Source organism: Artibeus jamaicensis, unplaced genomic scaffold, assembly GCF_021234435.1.
Source record: "Artibeus jamaicensis isolate MK-2021 breed Jamaican fruit bat unplaced genomic scaffold, CSHL_Jam_final contig_519, whole genome shotgun sequence".
In the NCBI taxonomy this organism is placed as follows: domain Eukaryota; kingdom Metazoa; phylum Chordata; class Mammalia; order Chiroptera; family Phyllostomidae; genus Artibeus; species Artibeus jamaicensis.
The window spans coordinates 23,133,264-23,156,695 of record NW_026521871.1 but is presented as its reverse complement, the minus strand read 5'-3'; the positions used below and the strand labels follow the sequence as shown (position 1 = coordinate 23,156,695).

Here is a 23,432-nt window from a genome sequence, read left to right as displayed (position 1 = left end):
AGGTCAGCACAAGCAGAGAGGCAGGTGGTTTTTACTGTAGGTTTAAATAAGTTCCTGGTCCATCATAAATGCTCAGTGGACTGCAGTTGATTTTATAAGTTATTATTATTCATTCATGTTTCACCATATTAGTTATGCCCAGGGAAGATTTGCTGAATGAATGATAAATACAGCACATTTTTGTACCTGAAGTTCTTAAACTCCAGACTGTTGGTCACCTCTAGACTATTTAGTCTAGAGAGACTAAATGATAATCCAAAATGTCTTCAAGCTGCACTTGACCCAGGAATGACTAGCGGAGTCAAGTGGACCTCTCCAAGTCTCTGAGCATGTGTATTAGTTGTTACATCATTTATTCATTTAACAAATATTGCCAAAGAATAAAAAATGCACTATCTTCATTGCTTTTTCAGCAACATAATAACTGCTCTGTTCTTCCAAAGAGAAGGGGAATTTTGATCTCAGCATAAAGCTTTAGCAAAATGACTTTTTAAGCAAAAGAGTTATTTTTATTTGGCTCAATACTAAGCAAATGGAAAGCTATAAATGGTGACACCCTCCCCCTTTGGTTTCTAATAGAGGCAAACTAAGGTGCTAATATGCATCTAGGTACTTCAGGCTTGAAGGTAGGACTTATTATAATAATGGAAAGTAGATAAACCTTTTTACTTCCCAGAGATCATTTAGTGTGTCATTGCAGCCTCATGACACCTTTGTAATCAGGCACGCTATAGTCTCAGTTGTAATGAACCACAGAAGACTACTCGGCCCAGGAAAGAGGGGCTGGGGCTGGGGCTGGGGCTGGGGTCATCTGCTTGCCAATAGAAGCCTGCCCGAGATCTCCCAGTGCCCAGACACATGAGGGAACTGCCGAAGTGGCAACCTGTGGAATCTCTTCCTTCAGCTTTCTCCTTTGGGAAATTTCAAGTATTCTTCTGAAGTGAGAGGGTTTAAAATGAAGTTTTCTTATTTTAAATACAGGTTTGTTTCTAAGTTCAGCCCTACTTTGCTATTCTGAGCGTGATTACCTCTTGATGTGATTAGCATTTGCCCTTTCCGATTCTGAAGTGATTGCAGATGACTCTGTGTAGAGGTACAGAGGACACGTTAGAAAACTCATCGGCCCAGCCCTCCGGCAGCATGGCCAGTGTTCACTGTCCGCCAAGGGTGTGGACCGAGGGACACAGTGTGCAGCTAAACGCAGGGGGTATTATCCTCCACCTGGAAGGACCTCAGCACCTGGAGAAGCCCTTACGACATCTGTCAATGTCCTCAGACCTGAGGTCATAAAATTGGACTGGTGTTTCCTCCTTGAAGACTAGCTTCATGCTTGAGGTACAGTGTTTCTCAAGAGGAACTGTCGTCATTGTAGGCAAGGCAGTCCTTGAAGGTGCTATGACTCATGTGCCCCGGGCAGGATACTTAACATCCTTGACTCTTGCCCAGTCAAGTCCATTAGCAACTTCTAGTCACTGTGAGAAGCAAAATCTAACAAACAGCACCCACTCATCCCCAGCAAACTCTCCCCATGAGGCAGGACTGCTCCTGGATGAGACTTTGTAAATGCACAGGATGCAGTCATTGGCCAATGGTGTTAGGGAAAATAAATGCATGTGAGCCATGGCTGGTGGGTTCAAGATACTTCAAGGAGCCAGATGCTTTGTAATGACACACGTGACATGCATTCAGGACATTTCTGATGATACAATGATCTCTGCATTTGGCCTCTTCAGTTCTCAAACACAAACAGCATTTGCCAGACGCCTGTGACGTGCTTTGCTGCAACATAATGTGAGTGGTAAAAGCTAACACCTACGGTACTTCGTACCACGCACTAAGTGCTTCACTTATGTTACTTCATTTAATCCTCCCAACAACCAACGATGCTATGAGGTAACTGTTAGTAATATATTCCCATTTTACAGGTGAGGACACAGGCGCAGAGAGATAAGGGACTTGCCCACAGTCCCATAGGTAGCTAACCATGGGGTAGGATTTGAGCCCAGGCCTACCTGACTTCAGAGCAGGATTTTTAACCATCTGTGCTTGGGTGAAGTTCTCTGCCCTCAGCACTCTGTGGGTGGGTCTGCCTATTAATCTCACACAAGTGCCGCAGCTGTGAGATGTATAGCAAATTGGGGTGCTCTGAGATTGAAGGTTCTCTGAGAAGTGAGGTGTCCTGTTATAAGCGTCAGGAACAGGACATGGAATCATCCGCATGGAAACTAGAGTTGGCAACTGAAAAGCTTTTTGTTCTCAAAATCCCTTCACGCTCTTAAACATTATTAATGACCCGCAAGAGCATTTGTCTGTGCGGATTATACTGATGCCTGAAAAGCTGGCGTTTGTGCTGCCTGTCACCACCACAACCAGTAAGAGACAAGAGCTGAATCTTTACAGGCACCGTGTTCAGATGCCAGAGGTCCAAGAAAACAGTGGGTTAGGTGCCCAACCGCTGTTTTAACATCTCAACCCAAGCCAGCCTTTCCATCTTCTTTTTTATAAGGAAAAGGAAAAGGTAGATAAGGGGTTTGGAATTCAGGAGGAAAGGCTCATTAGATAAAAGTTGCAGTCCAGAGATTTTCCTAGCATCTCTTCATCTGCTGACCGGTGATTCTTTACCTGTGTCCAGGTCAGCAGATGTAGCCTCCCTGGAGCACAAGGGCCCAGCTGGCCATCTTGGTCACTTGCAGTCCACCTGGGGCACAAGGGTGGAATTCCTCACAGGCCTCCTGGAGTCAGGGTAGATCTGGTCACGCAATCCAGTTCCTGGGACAACAGTTTTCCACATACATTAATCACTCAGCCTATTAAATATAACAAAGAAAAAAAATGTAACTTGTGAGTTCCCCCATCAATCTCTGTCAGTATTTGCTGTATTAAATTAAAACTGAGAAACTTTCAAATGCTCATTTCTTAATTTAGTTTAAAATAACAATAATAAACTCATTACAAGTTAACATAATATAATCTGACCAAAAATACATTTTCCAAAATGAAATTAGTGTGAGAAGGCAGTGTGTGCATTTTTGCAGTCTCTCCCACGTCTACCTTAGCAGACAGCTAGCTCTTCCCATCTACTTCTGCCTGCAGGCTGTTGTGATGTGCTGCTTAGGTCAGAGCAGGTGAAGAAAGAAATACGGCCTTGCCCAGGTGTGTAGTTAGACAAGAGAGGGGCACTTAATAATCTTTTCAGGTCATTATAGATATTCTCTCATACTATACCAGTGCTCCGTAAGTAATAATTGCTTACAGGTTAGTGATAATAAAGAATCTGAACTCACATTGATGAACAAACACTCCGCTATATGAAAACCCATTGATCAGTGTTGCACTTTGAATGAGTCCTTCACCCATACACGCATGACTACATAACGTTATGCATTGGTCATTTGGAAGGTACTGATTGATTCATTGATAAATAGATCTTTCAAGATTTGACAATTCATCATATGATATCAAACAATCACATTCATTAATATCGTTGTTCATCTCTTCAGAAATGTATTAGAGTTCAGTATATTGTCAGATTCACTGTGGCGCAGACATCAGTTTTCCAAAATTGAGAACTTGGATTTTATTTTTGGTGACAAATGCTACTCGTTCTTTTCCCTGAAGTGACAGGCTTACTTAAAAATAAAAAGTCTGCCACACACTCAAGTTTGGATAAACATAGTTTGTCTATCAATCATTCCTTTAAGTCAAATTGGCATTTCATGAGGAAAGGTCTTAGTTCAGCTCCCAACTAATCTTAATTCACACAAGTGCTTTCCCTGGAGCCAAGCCAGCAGCCTTTGCTTTACAAAGGTGTTTTATGTGCACTTTCCATTTTGGCACACAGAGTATTAAAATACATGTACTGAAGGATTAAGATTTTTCCCTGGCTGGTGTGGCTCAGTGGACTGAGCACAGACCTGCAAACCAAAGGGCTGTCAGTTTGGTCAATTCCCAGTCAGGGCACATGCCTGGGTTGCAGGCGGGGCCCCCAGTAGGGAGCGCGTGAGAGGCAAGCACACATTGATGATGTTTCTCTCCCTCCCTTCCTCTCTCTAAAAATAAATGAATAAAATCTTTTTAAAAAGGGTTAAGGATTAATAAAAATTATTCATATTTAGTATATTATTATAGTCATTCTTAAGTGCATTTGGCCTTGTTTATTTATTTGCTTTTTATTGTGACTGTATGTGACAATGCAATTAATTGCTACTAGACACCAACACTTTGGTTCATCATTGTTTGTATACCATTAGTGCAAATATCAACACAGTGAAAAGGTCAGATACTACCTTAGTGTTAATAGGATAATAAGTTTTTGTTTTTGGTTTCTTTTAAGATTTTATTTATTTATCTTGAGAGGGGAAGGGAAGGAGAGGAGAGAAACATCAATGTATGGTTGCCTCTCGTGCATCCCCTGCTGGGAACTGGTCTGCAACCCAGGCATGTGCCCTGGCTGGGAATCGAATCGAGTTCCTTTGGTTAGCAGGCCCGGGCTCAATCCACTGAGCCACACCAGCCAGGGCAATAGGATGATGTTTGATTTTGTGAATCTCTCAGAAAGGGTCTTGGGGATCCTGGTGATACACAGATCAGAGTTTGAGAAGCTCTGTCCTCGAATATCACAATTGCTCAGGGATAAACACGAGAAAAAACAAAGATAGCTCTAGGTTTAGATTTAGATTTAGATATCAGTCCTTGATCTGCTCCTTACTAGCAAAGTGACCTTGGGTAAACCACTTAATCTCTCTGAAACTCAGTTTCCTCATCTGAAAAATGGAATCAACACAATCTGCTTTTCAAGGGTATTCAAGGATAGGAACAAAACACATTCTAAAAAGCAGTTTCAGTGAATTCACTCATTCATAAATTTCCCCCGGAATCTTATGGGAAGAACTGAGAGACAGTTACATCAGTTTCTGCTGGTATATGGAGAGGTGTGCTACTGCGGAGGAGAGGTGATTGGGAGACACAGAGGGGTGACTGAAGGGCTGAGCCATTGCCCTCCATCAGGAGCTGCAGGGGCTCACCTTCTGGTCTGGCCCCTCATGGGGCCTCCTGGTGAACCTGAGTTCGGCCACCGTAGGCCCCAGCCAGTGTTCGATGGCACCCAGAGGTCTGATAACTGCTGGCCTCCTTTCCCCTTTGCTGGTCTAAAGTGCCCGGGCATCTGGATGTCGTGTTCCCACACACAGTTCCTGGCACACCAGCCCTCCCACCCAAGACAGCATGTGGGAAAGCAAGATTTTTTTCCAATAAACTTATTTTAGAATAATTTTAGGTGTATAGACAAATTGCAGAGATAATGTAGAAAGTGACCATATACCCCCACCTCCCCATCTTCCACATTAACATCTTTTGTTTTAATGAGTTTTTCTTCTTTTATTGTATTTTTCAATTACCATTTAGTCCCCTTATACTCCCCTTTCTCCCCCAGTCACCACACTGTTGTCAATGTCCATGAGTCCTTTTTCCTTTTTGCTGAATCCTTCTACCCCTGCCCTTCCCTACCCTTAGTTGTCATCCTGCTCTTTATGAGTCTGTCTCTGTTTTGCTTGTTAGTTCAGTTTGTGCATTATATTCCTCATATGAGTGAGATCACATGATACTTGTTTTTCTCTGACTGGCTTGTTCTCTAGGTCCATTCATACTGTGACAAAGGGTAAAAATTTTCTTCTTTTTCATAGCCAAGTAATATTCCATTGTTTAAATGTCCCATAGTTGTTTTGTCCACTTACCTACTGATAGACACTTGGGTTGTTTCTGTATCTTGGTGTTTATAATAATGCTGCAATGAACATAGGGGTGCTTATGCTCTTTTGAATCAGTTTTTGGGGTTCCTTCTGACATATTCCCAGAAGTGGGGTTGCTGGGTCAAAAGGTAGACCCAATTTTAATGTTTTGAGGTATCTCCATACTGCTTTCCACAGTGGCTGCACCAATCTGCATTCCCACCAACAGTGCAAAAGGTTCTCCTTCCTCCACATCCTCATCAGCACTTGTCATTTGTTGATTTATTGATGTTGGCCATTCTGACAGGGGTGAGGTGATATCTCATTGGTGTTTTAATTTACATTTCTGTGATAATTTAGTGACATTGAGCATCTTTTCACATGTCTATTGGCCATCTGTATGTCCTTTTTGGAGAAGTGTTTATTCAGATCCTTTGCCCATTTTTTAATTGGGTTGTTTATATTTTTAGTGTTGAGTTTTGTGAATTCTTTATAATTTTTTGGTATTACTCCTTATCAGATATGTTGGCAATCATGTTCTCCCATTCTGTGGGTTGTCTTTTTACCTTGCTGATGTTTTCCTTTGCTGTGCAAAACATTTTTTGTTTGCTGTAGTTACATTTGTTTGTTTTTTTCTTTTGTTTCCCTTGCCTGGGGAGACATGTCTGATAAACTATTACCACAAGCTATGTCCAAGATTGTGCTTCCTGTGTTTATTTCTAAAGTTTTTATGGTTTTTGGTCTAACATTAAATCTTTAATTCATTTTAACTTTACTCTTGTGTGTGGTATAAGAAGGTGGTCTAGTTTCATTTTTCTGCCCTGTATCTGTCCAATTTCCCAATGCCATTTATTGAATAAACTATGCTAAGCCCATAGTATGGGCGTGCCTCCACTGTTGAATATTAATTAATTGACTATAAAGGCATGGGTTTATTTCTAGGGTCTCTATTTTGTTCCACTGATTTGTGTATCTGTTTTTATGCCAGTACCATGCTGTTTTAATTACTATGGTCTTACAGTATAGTTTGATATAGGTAGTATGATCCCTCCAACTTTGTTCTTCTTTTCAGGATCCCTGTTGCTCTGTGAGGCCTTTTGTGGTTCCATATAAATTTTTGAGATATTTGTTCTAGTCCTGTGAAATATGTCATTGGAATCTTGATAGAAATTACATGAAATCTATAGATTGCTTTGGGTAGTATGGACATTGAAAAGTGATGTTTTTATCTAGAAACATTACGTCTGGTCTTTTCCTTTTGAAGTACATCACCCTCCCCCTACAGTGCTTCATTCATAATAACAAATTCCAGTGACAGCCCTCCCAACAGATCACAACAGTCCAATGAGTCACTGACAATGGGAACTGCAGTTTTAAATGTCCTTTCTTCTCAGGACTCCATCCTGGGGCCTTTCTTTATTTTTTATTAAATTTTTTATTGTTCAATTACAGCTGTCCACATCACCCCCCCCCCATTATTTTTCCCTGCCCTCTCACCTATAAGTGGAACCCAACCAACAAAACAAACAAGTGAGCAAAACAGAATCAGAGGCATGGAAATGGGGTCTTTCTTTCTTCCACAGTCCATCTCTTGACTTGTAGTGCTGTCAATTTGCTATTTGATGTCATTCCGAGAAAGAAAAACTAAAACTTTAATTTATTAGCATGAATTTTACCATTTATATCTATTCTGTGTAATGCCCATTTAAAATGTAAATATAAGAGCAGTTAACAGCTGTGCAGAATCTCTGAAAATTACAGAATTTGCATTTTGTAGCTCTTGTGGCTTATGTATTAAATCCTTTACCAGAGCAGTGTAAATGCCACATAAACCAAACTCAACTATTTTTATTTCACTTCTTGATATGTACATATTCAACTAGAACTCCCTACCTTTGGCTTACAGATCGAGAAGACAGTCCAAAAAGAAAAGGAACTATAGGGTTGCCTTATCTTTTCCTTTCCTGTCTGTCATCATTTGCAGCATAAGTTGTTGGCCACTACAGAGAAGTGACAGGAATAATTAAAGACACATCACAGCTCTTTGGTTGATCTGTTTTTCCAAATGCCCCTGCCTTCTTTCTGTGGTCAAAACAATTTTGGTTAAAACAGATGGCCTCTCGGGGCCACCAGCTCTCCGCTCACTCAGTCCTCAGTGCCACGTGCTTACCTTGTTTTCACTGAGTCCCGCTGAACTCCCATGCATCCTGGGCCCAGCCGAGTTCTGTGCTCATGGGGCAGCCTGCGTATGTGAATGGGGCAGCAAGGACCATGAAGGTGCATGTTGTACCCATCTCTCTGCTCACAACATGCTCCATTATCCATCAGGCTTCATTTATAAAACACAAGTTCAAAGATAAAATTACTTATTTGAAGATGGGCCCTGCATGGTCCTTAGGTCACATAGCCATGAAGCCAGCCCTGCCCCATCGCCTCTACTCCTGCCACACTGGCCCTGAGGTCCCTTAGCCTGATATGTTTCTTCCTGCCGAAGGGCCCTATGACATGCTGTCCCCACTGCCTGACCCTCCCTTTCCTTCCTCACGACCTGGATGTGTTCCTTTCTCTTCCTGGGGTCTCAGCTCAGCCATCACATCCCTCCGTTAGCTCTGCCTGCCTGACCAGGTCAGAACTCTCCATCACCTGTCACAGCCGCCATTCGGCTTTTAGGTATGGGATCCTCCGACTGCTTGTTTCCCTCCACTACTAGACTGCCAGCAGCTGGTAGGCCAGGACTGGTCTGGTTTCTTCAGCACTGGTTCGTCAGTTCTAGACACATTGTCCCTAGTTGATGTTTATGAGGTGAACGAATGGATGAATAAATGAATGGAAGTCTCTGCAACAAGAATGTAAATGTCAGATGAAGAGGCGGGATAAATGAGGGTGACATGTCTTCCAGGTTTTGTTTCAAGGAAGCTAAAACCTGACTCAGTCTGAGGTGGTGAAAACTAAGTGAGCATTGTACAGGGTTTTGTGAAATATGTCACTGGAATCTTGATAGAAGTTGTATTAAATCTATAAATTGGTTTGTCTCTTCTACTAAGCGATGAGTGCTTTAGGATAAGGTACCCTTATGTTTTAAGGTGTCCAAGTCATTTTCTTTGCACATCCAGGCCCAGCATAGTGCCTGGCACTTCATCAGCCCTCCGAAAATACAGGGTCTATTGAATTGAATTGGGCTGAATTCAGTGAGAGGAAAATACACGGCCCTGAGGTTCGCTCCACCTCACCCTCCCCTCTGTCTCCTCTCCCCACTCCTCTTCGTCCTTCCTCTAATGTGCTCTTGTGAAGGATTCCTGAGACTTGAGAACTACTTTAATTGTAATCAAATATTTGCAGCAGAAAATTACTCTCTTTTATTTTTGAGTTAACTGGACTCTTCAAAGAGAAATGGTCTGATTGGTCTTGTAATCAAGGCAGTGGCTGGCGCTTCAGAGAATGTCCCAGCGCCAGTCTGGACATAGTCGGTAGTAATATCCCTATATTGGCATTGATCTCTGGATAGAATCACAAGGCAGGCACTTTAGAAGTTCATCCATTTAACCTCAGATAATTCAGAGCAGAAATAACTTGAGGATGAGAAGAAACCTGCCCTCCGCCCTGAGGGCTACAGAGTAGCTTTGTCAGAGATGCTGGTCGACCCTGAGCAACAGCTGGTATAACGGGAACCTGCCTTCTTATTAGGACCTGGCCCACACCCGGTCTATCTTATCCATTATTCTGCAACCACACTTAAGAAATGGCCAGGAGGAGATATAGGGAAAATGGAGTGTTCATAATGAAATTGAAGATCAATGAAATAATAAAAATCAAAAGCCTAAAGGTAAGTTTGTTATTGATTGATCATCTCAGAAAACCTTGTTAGTAAGAGATCAGGGCATGCGTCCTATGTGTAAACTGGGGGACTTCCCCCTGAGCAAGGCTTGAATGGGAATATAGAATGTGACAGGAAGCAGTTCCCACAGTGGCGCCTTGAAGGTGATGGGACTGCTTGGAGAAGGTACAGTGGAGTAGAAAGGGCATAGACTTGGAAGTCAGCCATATCTGGGCTTTACACCAACTTCAGCCCTGTGACCTTGACCACGTAATAACCTCTCTGACCCTTTTCATTTTTTTAACTTGTGCAAATGGTACAAAACATCTGCCTTGCAGGTTTGGTGTGAAGATTGAGTGAGGTCACCTGGGTAGAGGCACAAAGCTGGGTACCTGGCACAGAGCAGGCATGTTACCCCTCCCACAGCATCACTGTGGAACAGCTGGGGAGGTGCCTGGTCACCCTGAGAGTGAGGGCCCCCTAACACTGTGTACACCTGGTGCCTCACACTGGTCCCAGCAGTGCAGCTGAGGCAGTGTCACACCAGGGCTGGGGTGTCTCAGGGTGCGTGCCTTCTTCCCAACACTACCTCCTGGAATTTACATAATCGAGACCCAGAGAATCAATATCATTTGACCACATCAGCAATAAGTGGCAAGCCTGGATTGTGAATCCAGACCTCTGGCTCTAAGCCTGCATTTGCTCAGCAGTACCCTAGAGCTGAACTCCTTGCTGGCCATGCCACGTGACACTCACACGTCCCTTTGCAACCTGAATGGCCTTTCTGGACATCTAGACATTGTTTCCCCAGCAAGTCTGCAAGCTCCCTCAATATAGGAAGAGAACATGTTTCAAATTTTCAGCACTTCCCAAGGCAGGCAGTACAGGACTGACTTGTAGTCAGGGCTCAAGAAACAAATATCCGTCAATTGAGACAATGAAGATAACTTCATGGCCTTTCATTTTAGCCCGGGGAAGTAGTTATAGTATACATTAACCCAGCTGAGAGAGAGAAAAGCATTAATTTCACAACATGTTCAACCCTTTAAAAAGCTAGCTTCTCAGGCTCCACAGGGATTCCGGAACTCACACAGACTCACTCCCACTGTTTTGAGAGAAAATTGCAACTCAGAATGGCATTCCTCTCCCCATAGGAACGAGGTGGGTGGAGTGACGTGGAGGGGTGGGGGCAATGTGTCTGCAGAAATGTGGGTTGTTTAAACCAGGAGCAAAGGACACAGAAGAACAATGCAGCTCATGTTTAGCAAGCAAACAAATTGGCTGGGGACCCTGTTAAAATGAAGATTCTGACCCAGGAGGTCTGGGTGGGACCTGGCATCTGGATTCTAACAAGCAGCCAGGGGACGTTCATGTTGCTGGCCCACAGAGCACACCTTCAAGTAGCAAGGACGTGGCCACAGGACAAAAGGCTGAGGAGGCTTCGGCCTTGTCCTTCCCTCTGCAGTCATTTGTCTTTTGAGTGTGGGCCATTTTTAATCTCGGACTGGGCAGAGGACAAGCAGGAAACCTGCTCAGAAAAGTAGGAAACCAGGGTCATCAGCCAGCTCCCCGGCACGTGACTGTCCCCTTTTTCTCTCCCAGACACACACTCAATGGGTGACACTTCCATACATGAAACACTTCGGCTTTACCACCCACAAAATGGACATGGTGGTCTGGGTCTCGAGGCCTCTTCTGGTTTGACAGTTCTCTGTGTGGGGGAAATGGCCTGCAGTGTTAGCTTTGCAAACCTGCTCTGTCTTCCGTCTGGCAGTTCTCAGGACCCCCCTCACCGTCTTTCCCCTTCTGCAGGAGAGATCTGTGCATTCAAGATCCATGGCCAGGAGCTGCCCTTCGAGGCTGTGGTGCTCAACAAGACCTCGGGAGAGGGCCGGCTCCGTGCCAAGAGCCCCATCGACTGTGAGCTGCAGAAGGAGTACACGTTCATCATCCAGGCCTACGACTGTGGCGCGGGGCCCCGGGAGACCGCCTGGAAGAAGTCGCACAAGTGAGTCGCCTAACGCAGCTGCCTGTACCCCCTCCCACTCTCGCCCACCCGTCTCTGTCACACACTGCTCTTCAGATACGTGCCCCCAGTGGTCACACTTTGGTGCTCCAGCTGCACAACTGCTGGCCAGTTCTGCAGGCCACTGCAGACCTGGCCACCAGCTGCTTTCTACACCTGAAATTCTCTGCCCCTCTGCTTCCTGGGGAGATAGTCCTGCTCTACCATCAGAGCTGAGCTCAGGTCCCTGGGGCAGCCCAACCCTGCAGACCTAGTCGGGACCTTTCCCTGGGTTGCTGCCATGCCACATGCTTCTCTCGGTCCTGGCACTTTTCATTTCAGGCTGTCACTCCCTCCCTCACGGAGTTTGACTCAGAGATTCACACAGAGTGGTCAAGTTCTTCCCCAGTGGAGGAGTGAGTAAACAGATAAAGGAATGAGTAAGGGAAAGGAGAGACAATCAAGAGAAATATTGTTGCCTAAACCTGGGTGACAGGGAAGGTCAAAGAATGAGGAGTTCCCCCAGGGCGGACTCATTGCGGGATCAACAAGAGGGAGGACAGAGCACTCCGACATCCCCCCGAGTGGCTCGTGGTTTCCCCATTTTCTTGGTGTTGGGGCCTGAGTCAGTGCCCGCGGGAGGTGAGGACAATGCTACTCTTTCTTTACCACCATCTCTTCTTTCTCCGTGTGTGGTTCCAGGGCTGTGGTCCACATCCAGGTGAAAGATGTCAATGAGTTTGCTCCCACCTTCAAAGAGCCGGCCTACAAGGCTGTGGTGACAGAGGGCAAGATCTACGACAGCATCCTACAGGTGGAGGCTGTCGACGAGGACTGCTCCCCGCAGTACAGCCAGATTTGCAACTATGAAATTGTCACGACTGATGTGCCTTTTGCCATCGACAGAAATGGTGAGTGTCCTGAGAGGACCCTTGTGGGGGGCAGGGAAACCCCCCACCCCCCGTTATGAAGGCCAAGCGGGGGTCTGAATGTACTCAGCCAATGATGCTCCCTTGGCATCCCTGCTCTAGGCTCTGGAACCCAGAGCTCAGTCCTACACTAGAGGGGATGGCCTGACATCACCAGCAGCCCAGCCAGTTATGAAACATGTCCCCTAAGACACCTACTCAGTGATTACAGTCTATAGAACTCACAATGCCACCGACCTGGATGCTGTACACAGGTGGGTTTTCTGGTAGAATTTTTCAGTTGTCATCCAGACGTGAGTCATGCCGTCAACTCAGCCATGTCTGAGTCCTTTTCCTACATGATCAGGTGTAACCTTCCCACACCACAATAATCTGAGTCCTGTTCCTAAACAAAGAGATCCTGAAAGAGAAAGTGGAGATTTCTGAAACACCTAAGCTATAGATCCATTTAGGAATCTTTAAAGCTCTTGCCAATGTCTTTTGAGAATTTTTACTCTCGTGAGGATGAAGGATGAAAGAACTCTCCCACGATGCCCCAATCCCACATGAACTAAAAATGGTCCTCATAAAGCCATTTGAATATTTCACCATCATTAATTAAAAGCTCATTGCAGTATAAATGTGACAGCCAGAGACCCAATCGATTTGACCTACTTTAACTGTTATTTTCAATAACCTGATATCAATCAAATGATAATTATTTGCCAAGTATGTTATTTAATTGTTAGCATGAGTGTACAGGTGTGTGTATATTATCCCACTTTGTTTCAAATAGGATTTAAGTTCTGCACAAAGACTCAAGAGTTTCAAACCTGGAGTTCATCTACTCTGTGAATACCAGGGTGAGCACAAATAGGTTTACAGTTAGGAGTATACAAAACATAGTTTATTCTTGTATTATTACTTATTGACTACTGTCTTATTTATTGGTATTACAACTGTGACCCTAGTTTCACCCACTCCTGTGTTTACTGAATGCCAAGCACAGAGCTAGAAACTGGGAATGGAGATAGAGTAGAGCCCAAAATCAGACATGGGCCTGCCTACATGGAGCTTACCAGTTAGTGGGGAAAGATCAAAATAAGAGATACAAAGTCAGGTGTCATCAGGGTGAGGTTGGTATGCAAAGCATGCCACAAACCAGGGTTGGGCAATAAATGAGCTCTGAGCCTCCTTGTAGCCAGCACCTCAAGGGAAATACCAGGGGTCACCTGCTTACAAGTCTTCAGTGCTTCTGATGCTTCTTGATGTTGAGACCAGAGAGAAACCTTCCCGGTGACTTTGTCTTCTGCATCCTGAGAACTGCAGCAGATTCCAGAGGGGATGGAACCCAAGGAGGAACCTTCACCCTTGACCCCCAGTAGTTTCTGATGTGTCTTATGAGAGGAAATCAGTATTCCTAACACGAACAAAGTAGTACTAAGGCTATTTCCTTATAAAATGCTAAAACACCTGGAAATGACAGTTACATACTTGGATGTCACTAATTGTGTAGGACACAAGATCAGTGCCTAAGAAAGTAAGGGAGGAAATACTAAACTTCAGTCAATGTTTGGTTCAGGACTAAGAAATAGGCAATTTCAAGTAGGAGAGCTCTCTCATAGCTTCTCCTGTAGACAGGCCCATCCCTGACACCCAGATACACATCACACAACAATACACAACACACCATTTCATAAAATATAAAACAACTCTTTTGGATTTGTCTGTTCCCCTGTGATCAGCTGTTCAGTCTGTGTCCACAAAAACTTTGGAATTTGGGGAAGGAAACATCCCTGACGATGAGTAGGACTGGAGGAGGTCTCTGTGATGAGTGGCCAAGCTCCCCTTGACTTCCTGCCTTAGTCTGGAGAGCCACAGGCCAATCAGAGAGGAGATGCAAATTCTTTCATTAGAGGGTAAACTGCCCCAGTCATGAAGATAATTACTCACCTTGATGAGCCATTTCACTAACATATGCCAATTTATTTCCCTAGCTGTCTCATTAAAAGTGAGTAATGGTTCTTCGCCAGGCCTCTGCCTCCAACATTGGTTTACAGTATAAGATTAAGAGGAGAGTGGGCATTCCCAGGGAGTGTGGGCCCCAGTAGTGAGGTTTACCAAAGTAGTTCTCCAAGTAATGAAGGCAGGGCCTAGGGGCAGACACCGAAATGGCTCCTGTTCTAATGAGCTTCCCAACTGGCCCTTATCCATCACTCTTCCGGTGACCTTATAGGCTCCTTGAAGAAGTTCTCTGCATGCACATCAGAAAAAGTCCTGCTGAGTGTGGGGCCCACTCACTGAGGCCTCTCATGGTTTCAGATAGATGGCTCCTGGCCCCTCCAGACTAGTAGGCCTTTTGCTGGTGGGGGAACATGGAAGGAGCAGGGTGGTGAGATGGTAGAAGACAGCACAGAGTCAGAAGGACCTGTCTTCACTGAAGACTCGACCTTTTCCAACAGAGGTTCTCAGCCTGCGTCCACCGTAAAATCGTGGCAGTGATAGCCCCGGCCTCACTGTGGGGGTGCGAGGCCCCAGGGAGAGGCAGGGCCCGGGGGTAGCGCCTGCTGGGTGTGCTGCCCGCAGGGAGTGCTCGATTCGTGGTGCCATGAGTATTAGATATTCACCTGGGTGAGTGGGGCGTGCAGGGTATTCCCTCACTCCCCATGGATTTCTAAGCTAAAATTATGAGCAGGTAACTCCGAGCTGGTGACACCACCCCATCTTGGGAAATTGTGGATTGATTTCAGATGGCTGCCAGGCCCGCATCTTCTGGCACTTGGCTGGTCTCGTGGAGATGGGTGGGGCCGAGGTGTTCATTTCCATGAAACAGATGGAAAAACCGAACCCTAGAGCATAAAGGGCTTGCCTAACAGCTCCTGGCCCACAGCTGGCAGAGCTGGAACTGGAGCCCAGGTCCCTGAGTGTTGGCCCCAAGGCCTTTCCACCGGTGATATCATTATCCTTAGTGATGTTTGACAGAAATGCACGGTGATGGTGTTTAAGATCAAAAACACAAAGTGGTGTCCTAATCCTACATCCACCACTGTGTGTGAGAGACGGAGAGATCTTTGACAACTTTCGTGAACCTTGCCTCAGATCCTCATCAGTAAAATGGGAATTAAAAATCTTGCTTGTGTAAGGGGGTGGACACACTGCAAACAGGGCACCCACCAGTGTATGGGCACGAGCCAAGCTGTCACCCACATTTGAGAGTGACCACAGAGGGAGCAGCAGCGGTCTCAGTGACACCCACTCGCCACTGGACAGACTGTTCTATTTCTTGAGGGGCCGTTTGGTCTCAGCCAGGCTGCCTGGTGAGTAATGGTGCTCTAGTGCCTCTGAGTGAAGTGTCTTAGAGTCAGCTTATTCTTAAAGGAAATGAAAACACTTCTTTACAACCTGACTAGAAAACTAACACCTGGAAAACAAACACAGGGAAATTCAGGAAGCACAGGAAAGCATGAAGAAGGAATCCCACCAAAGATAACCACTAATAAAATAAGTTTTTAGGAAGATAACTACTATTGGCATTTTACCAGTAGATTTTCTAAGACTTTCTAAACAAAAATATGGCCACATGTTTCTTAAAACGTTCCAAAATATTCCCATTTTTACTTAACATTTGATTAAATATATTTCCATCCCTAATAATGCTTCATAATTACCACTTTTAGCCCTGAACAACATTCTGTCTCATGCACAGACTCTTATATGTAGCTCTTCTTTTACTACCAGACATGCAGTTTCTTCACTGTTTTTCAGTGTAATAAATAATGCTGATATGGGCATATTTTCACCTGTATTTGCAGTTTTTCACAATAAATACCTGAAACTTCTATCATTTTTCTGGAATCAATTTTTAGATGTGGAATTGCATGCCCAAAAGGTATGAATAATTGCAAAGTGACTGGCCTGTAGAGCTTTCCAGAAGGATTGTTCCAATTTCAATTCCATCAGCAGGCCTGTGCAGGTCTCTGTGTTTGCCTTATTGCATGCCCCTCCCCATCTGAGTTTCAAAAAATCACTCTCACCAACACATAAGGTAGGTACTGATTGTTCTTCGAGAGTTAGCTACCCAGCTCACTCGGACAAGGGAATAGGCCCAGGGGCAGCTATTTACCTGAGTTAACTGTAGACTGTGTTCCCCTAAGAAGGCACTGGCAGGAGAAATCATTTAAATGTAGGGAGGAAAAATAGAATTGTAACAGAAGCAAAGTGTATGGCTTCCTCTGAGCTATCAAAATTTTTTCACTGGGTGTCTAATCCAAATATTACTCCCCCACACAATGACAGGTCACAACACTGTGCTCTCTTTTCAACCTAATGCTGCAAATGCTGTGCCGTGAGTCTCATCCCCACATACATGAAGTTGGCGGTGGCAGAGAAAGTGAATTCGTTTCTCAGACAGTTTCATTAAGACAGTTACGGACGAGGAGCTGCAACAAATTGAGGCAAAGATTGCCAGCTTGTGTGTTTATTTTTCCAGCACAATCAATAGTGCTTGGTCTGTTTAACGTCACACGGCTTGTAAACCCTAAGCCTGCCTCTTGGAAGAGACATATCTTTTGAGAGCCATTTAACTTTAAAGAAAGAGGAAGTTAGAACTTTTTGTTGAAAATTCAATTTGATGCGGCTGAAATCTCCTTCTTGCGGTTATATTACGGTGCCACCACCTGACGGAATTCCTCCCCTGTGGTAACTGCAACTGCAAACTGGTTTGTTAACCCAACCCACAGAGAGTGCTACCAACCCGATACCAAGCCATGCCAGACCTGTGTGGGCCCCAAGCTAGACTGAAAACAAATATTTGGGGAAAAATAAAAGGGATTCTGAACACCAGTCACAAAGCCAAAAATATTTCAAATCCATTTTTATTCAGAGAGTTTGGACCGGCTTTGTTAAAGTAAATTTTACTTCAAACCCGTGGCTGCAGTTGCATTTTTAGAAACAGTGCAGAGCAGGTACAGAATAAATGACTCTCATTTCTGGTCCAGCGTCTCAAGCGACTCCCTCTCCCCTCCCCACCGCCACTCGCCTGCACTGCCTCCTCCTCCTCACACTCGAGTTTGTAGCATCTGCTCATGGCCTAGTGCTGAGTGCTGTTTCATACTGGGCGATGGGTGGATCGACTTCTTCAATCTCTAAAGCGTTATACAACTGTCCTAATTTCCCAGACTTTCTTGCCTTAGTCCTTGTCTCAATTCACATGAACAAGCTACATCAGTTAGAAAGCTCATTAGATAGCTTTCCTTTAGTTTGGATGAAATCTAAAAATAAGCCTGAGTCAGCCTTTCCACATTCGTTCATTTGCTTGTTGGGTTTGGGGTGTTTTTTTTTCAATTTTCATTTACTTAATTTCACTTCTGGTAAAGGATGATGATAACATTTGGGTTCTAACTGGCTGTCAGTTCCACCATCAGAAAAAAAATGCAAGAATGAAGTTACTCTCAACAAATGAAGAAATTAATCTCTTGGAATCAAAAACTAAAAATTGTCCTGGCTGGTGTTGTTCAGTGGATTGAGCACCAGCCAGTGAACCAAAGGGTGACCAGTTTGATTCCCAATCATGGCACATGCCTGGGTTGCAGGCCAGGTCCCTGGTGGGAGTGCACAAGAGGCAACCACACATTGATGTTTCTCTCCCTCTCTTTCTCCCTCCTTTCCTCTCTCTAAAAAATAAATAAATAAAATATATTTTTTTAAAAAACTAAAAATGATTAAATGAACATTGACCCTATATTAGTTTCTTGGAGCTAAAATTGTATTTTAGCAAAAATACTCAAAGTTTTGCTTGTTAATTATCAAGTATTTATTTCTGAATCATAATGTCAAACACATAAGGATAAAAACACACAATGGCTATGAAAACTGTCTTCTCTTTCTTGGAGAAGAAAAATGTCTGCCACCAGGGCAAGGAATCTGTTATTCTGTGTAACTTGGGAAGGGAGGTCACACGTTCTCTTATTGATTTTACTTCCTATTTGGTAGCAAAATAATGTGAAAAGAGGCAGTGAACGTTCCTGGCAGTGAGCCCAGATGTTAAAAAATATGTATCAGGACAATTCTGAATCCTATCCTTTTCCCAGAGACCTGGTGGCAGAGGAGCGCTGCGCCTTACTTACAGCAGGGGACGCGGCCCCAGGGGGCACCGTGAGGGAGGGTCTCCCAGCCCATCACTCGCAGACACGGTTGGATTCCGAAGGTGCTGGGTATTCACAGCAGCCCCGTCACACAGCTGAGGCCGCTTCAGCCAGCCAGTCCTGGGAATCTGTTCCCGGGGTGCACACAGGCAGCCCGCGGAAGCCATGCCCCCATTTGCCCTTGTTTTTACAAAGGGCGTGGGAAGAGGGCCATTTGATTCTGATGAAGGTTGGAGGAGTGGAGAAGGGATTTTGAAGAACTGCACTGTGCTTAACGTGATCCCAAGCAATTTTGAACGTCTCTGTGTCCTCAGGCAACATCAGGAACACCGAGAAGCTGAGCTATGACAAGCAACACCAGTACGAGATTCTGGTGACCGCCTCCGACTGCGGACAGAAGCCTGCTGCGCAGGACACCCTGGTGCAGGTGGACGTGAAGCCAGTTTGCAAGCCTGGCTGGCAAGGTGGGCCTGCTTTCGTCAGTCCTGTGGAGTACAGGCAGCTTGACCTCTAGAACAGAAGCTGCTAGACCTGTCCTCAAATCATCACACCATGTAGTTAGAGGGATTTTGTTAAGTGCAGGCACACTGCTGCAAGAAACATAATAGCTCGTTTATTCTCACAACTCCTAGGGGATATATTATCCCCATGTTACAGGTGAGATGTCTGAGGTAACTTGTCTGATGTCATGTGCCTAGTTTCTTCAGTGTGCTTCTTCTCAAATCTCATGACATCTTGGGGTCAATAGTAATTATCCAGGGTGCTCAGCAGAAATGGCTGGCAAGCTTACTCACTTTATCGTAGAGTGCCGAGTGGAGCTGGTGCCTTTCGGCTGTTTCGTCATTACTCAGCACCTGGGGAGGGTTGGGCTTGCACAGAGGGCGTCTGGGCAGGGGTTGGAGATCCAGAATCCAGCCTGTGGGTTAAGGAGTTTCTGAAATACTGGCTCAGCGAATGGCAAAACAGTGGCCTTAGATGGAGGTGGATTTTTGTTTAGATTTTTTAGGGGGCAGGGATAGAGCAAAGGTTCAGGTCACCCTTAGCTGGTGGAGGTTTGTCACTGAGCTCAGGCAAAGCAAGGAGGTAAGGCCAGCGGCATAGATAGATCTTGCAGAGGACTGGACAGCTTATGGAATCACAGCTGCCCTAGTGGTGACACCGATAGTTCCAGTGGCGGAGCAGGGGTGCTTGCGTTTTCTCTGTGCCAGTGTTTGGTTGCTTGATGGCTTGTTTCTGGTTCATGTGTTGATACTACACTAGGCTACTGCTTATGCATAACTCACGTGCTTCACAGCTCCTCCACTTTTTGGCTTCTGTTTATTGCCTTCTCTTGGTGGGTGTGTCTTTAAGCTTCAGACCCCCTGTTATATTCTCTGTCTCTCTGGAGGGCATGGAGGTATCTTTCACTCTTAAATTTCCCCAGGGAGGGTGTGATTAGCTGTGTTAGTCACTCATGTCCCTATGGGGCAGAGCGATGCTAGGCCACCATGTAGGTCACTGGTCAGACTCTGAACGGCTGCCTCTTAGTCATTTATTCCTAATCCAGTTTATCAGGGCTGGATTAGCAAGACCTCATTGTGCAAAGCAAGGACACCTGGGGTCAATCCTCTTGCGGGGCAGCTCTCATAGTGCTCCTCCCCTGCACAACCTATCCTCCTTAGGTGGGAGGCATAACTAAACCAACCTCTGGGCAGAGTGAGAGTCATTTGCCTTTGAACAGAGTAGAGAAGATGAGCGCAGTAGACACATCTTTGTGTCAGTCTATTTAGGATGAAGCAGGAAACAGAAAGAGGGACAAGCCTGAGAGGGAAACTGTGTTCCCAACCTCGGGAAGCCTGGGCCGCACTTGGGGATGATTCACTGGGCCCCAAGGACCCTGAAGGCAAGATTCTGTCTCTCTTGTTCACCACAGAATTCCTCAGGCTTAGCACCTGTCTGGTCCCAATGGGAGTGCTCAGGAAATAGTCACTGATGAATGAATGAATGAATGAATGAATGAATGAATGAATGAATGAATGAGATATCTGAGTAAAGAACTCACTTTGTTTTATTTTAACTTATAAGGGCTAGCTCCAGTGAAGATCTAGCTTTTGAAGAGAAAGCCTGGGGAAAATAAAACAGCTTTTTAAGCATGAAATAAGCTCACAATGGGATTTTAAGTGGGAAAACTAAAACAAAGCCTCATCTGGCAAATGGTCCCAATAGTTTTTGTCTTTGATAAATGAGACACCTATGATTTGGGATTACATTTTTGTAACTATATTTAAATGTAATTTTCTAACAGAGTTGGTGCTTGTTTTGGTGTTAAATGTATGCCAAGAAAAACATTTTAATCGTGTTCAGTTTTGTGTCTGAGGACTGTGAGGGCGCCACCCCCCTGGTGCCGGATGCTGCCTGTGGCTCTAGGCAGTCATCTCCTGAAGGCGAGGACTGTGCCCATTTGCTGTTGTGTCTCCAGCGCCCAGCACAGGGCCGGGCGCAATGCAGGTGTTTGGCAAGTGGTGAATGGAGAACTGAATGGTGACCGAGACCCTGATAAAAACAAAATGTATATATAAACTTTCCACGGAACAGAGAAAAGAAGGAAGCAGCAACTCCATGTATCCATCCACCATGGCAGGCAAAGTGATTTGAGCATGTGTACCATCAGAATCAACTACTTTATGGTAGATTCCTTGCCCAAGTATGTCAGCCTTTGGTGGCAGAAGCTGACATTGGACTCTGCACCCCGCCCCTCCTCCCTCCAGCTTACGCATTTAGGCAGCCATCAGGTCCCTCTGCTTAGCTATTGACCCATCAGGCTCCCAGACCATAGGTCCTCCGGGTTCTCATATGTGTGGCAGTGGTCAAGGAGCCGTCCTGCCATTCCTGTTCCAGCCTCCAGATCTGGAGAAAAACCTCTCCTTGCAGCATACCCGTCCACCTTATTCTTACACTCGGGCAATCCTCATCTCTGACCAACACATCTTGGGGCCTGTTGCCTATTCTCTACCCTTGGCCAGAGCTGCAGCCTTTTAGCTTAAAGCACACCTTTCTTTAGAGATGAACAATCCCTCACCGGTCCCAGATGTGTGTTTCTTGTTCAGCCCCCTCTCCCAGGTTTGTAGGGCAAACTGGAGTGAGCCAAGTTTTGCTGGTCTCCTTTGCTAACTGCAGGTGGGGCGGGCTGCCCCCTAGTGTGAGAAGTTCTTAGGTCCTAGGGGAAACGATTGGCTTTCGAAGCAGGTGTGGGTGAATCCTGCACAGTGTAGAATGGAGGAGGAGCCCAGAGAGGGAGGGCCATTCAGTGAACAATACAAGGAAGCCAGCCTGGCTTGAGTTGGGATTGGGGAGAAGCAAGTGGAATACGTTGGGTGGCCAAGATTATGAAAGCCAGGGTGAGGAGCTGCAGTAATCCCCAAACTCCTCAGACCCGGCCTTCAGGAATAGGTCCGTGGGCACATGCCAGGCATAATTGTCCGAACAGAGGTGTCTTCCTGAGCAGACTTCTCATAAGCAACCGGAGTCACCAAGCAAATGCAGTTTGGCGGTTCAGATTCTTGTACCTGTTCCAAGTCATTTCCCTGCGGGCAGAAGGGGATTGCAGCCCAGTGCAAGCAGTCCATCATGTTTGGGAGCCTCTCGTTCCCCCTGAGCACGCCTACTCAGCCCTGCTGTCAGCCCTTGCTGCAGTCAGCTTCTCCCAGCCAGCTGCCTTGGGAGAGCAAGGGATTCTTCCCAGGGCTTGATAAGGGGCTGTTCCCAGACTCCAGAATGCCCAGGGCAGTGGCCCCATTTTCCATCACAGCAACCTCTTCCACTGTGTAGGGCCCAGCTCTTCCCAGCATACTGCTGGCCTTCCCCCCACTGTGCACAAATGAGCATCCCCGATCCTGGCTCTGCTGCTGCCTGCCTTTTAGACCTTGGTCAGAGCATCTCTGCTCAGGCTGTGGTTTTCCATTCTGTCTTCTTTTGTGGGTTGGCCTTGACTTCCCAGAAACAATATGGGTTCTCTGAGGGCAGAATCACACTTTTGATAGCCCCTGGCATTCACTGAACTTTCCATCCATCACATAAACATAAACTAAAAGCTTGCTTACCAGCATCACCCACCAATAACTGATTAGGGCGTATTGGGAGGAAGGAACTATTTGCACCCAGAAAATGGTCCCAGGGTGCCACACATGTGCTGCCTTGCTCTTCTGTGAGTTTCGTCTTCTCTGCCATACTCTGAGATAAAAATTCTGAAGAGGCAATAAGGGTTATCTCCCTCTCCAGGGCTCCAGGTTGTTTTGCCCAAGGGAATGTCACCCTCATTCTCAGTTGCCCAGAGTCTCCAAGCATCAACTAAACCTGTGTGTGTGGAAGAGAGAGCTAAATCTCTTTGTTCTGTCCTGAGCTTTGAGAACTCACAGTACCCCTGTAGCCTCTCATATTCATAGAAATGAAAGATTATAATAGGAACCAAGAAAGAGGTGCACCCGCAACCAGCCACATGGTAAAGACAGGATTGTGCCTGCCTCTGTGCCAGGCATCTGGATCTGCAGTCTTCTTGAAGTCTGTTTTCCTTTTGCCAAATAGTAATAAATACCCAAGCCTGGGCCTGCATGCACTCTGAGGACCACCCTCCAGGAAGCCTTGCATCTTCCATGAGCAGCACATCATAGAGGATGTCTTGCCCTCGGAGGCTACCTGAGGGATTGAGGCAATAACAGCTGTGGGACCAGCTGGAGATGACTCTGCTGACCACTCCTTATGGGGGCTACAGACAGGGTCCCCGAGGATCATCTGTAATTCAGTTGCTAGTTTCAGATGTTCCGTTCATTTGTTTATGTTTTGCTATGTTATGTTATTTAA

At 45.5% G+C, this 23,432-nt stretch overlaps 1 protein-coding gene across 1 annotated transcript in view; it reads left to right on the top strand.

Annotated features, from left to right (window-relative positions):
- Window positions 1-23,432, top strand: part of CLSTN2 (calsyntenin 2) — a 594,536-nt gene that overhangs the window by 448,559 nt on the left and 122,545 nt on the right. The window contains exons 3-5 of the mRNA XM_037139401.2: window positions 11,353-11,548; window positions 12,248-12,456; window positions 18,911-19,060. Of these exons, the coding sequence (XP_036995296.2) occupies window positions 11,353-11,548; window positions 12,248-12,456; window positions 18,911-19,060 (555 nt within the window). The remainder of the gene's footprint in view (window positions 1-11,352; window positions 11,549-12,247; window positions 12,457-18,910; window positions 19,061-23,432) is intronic.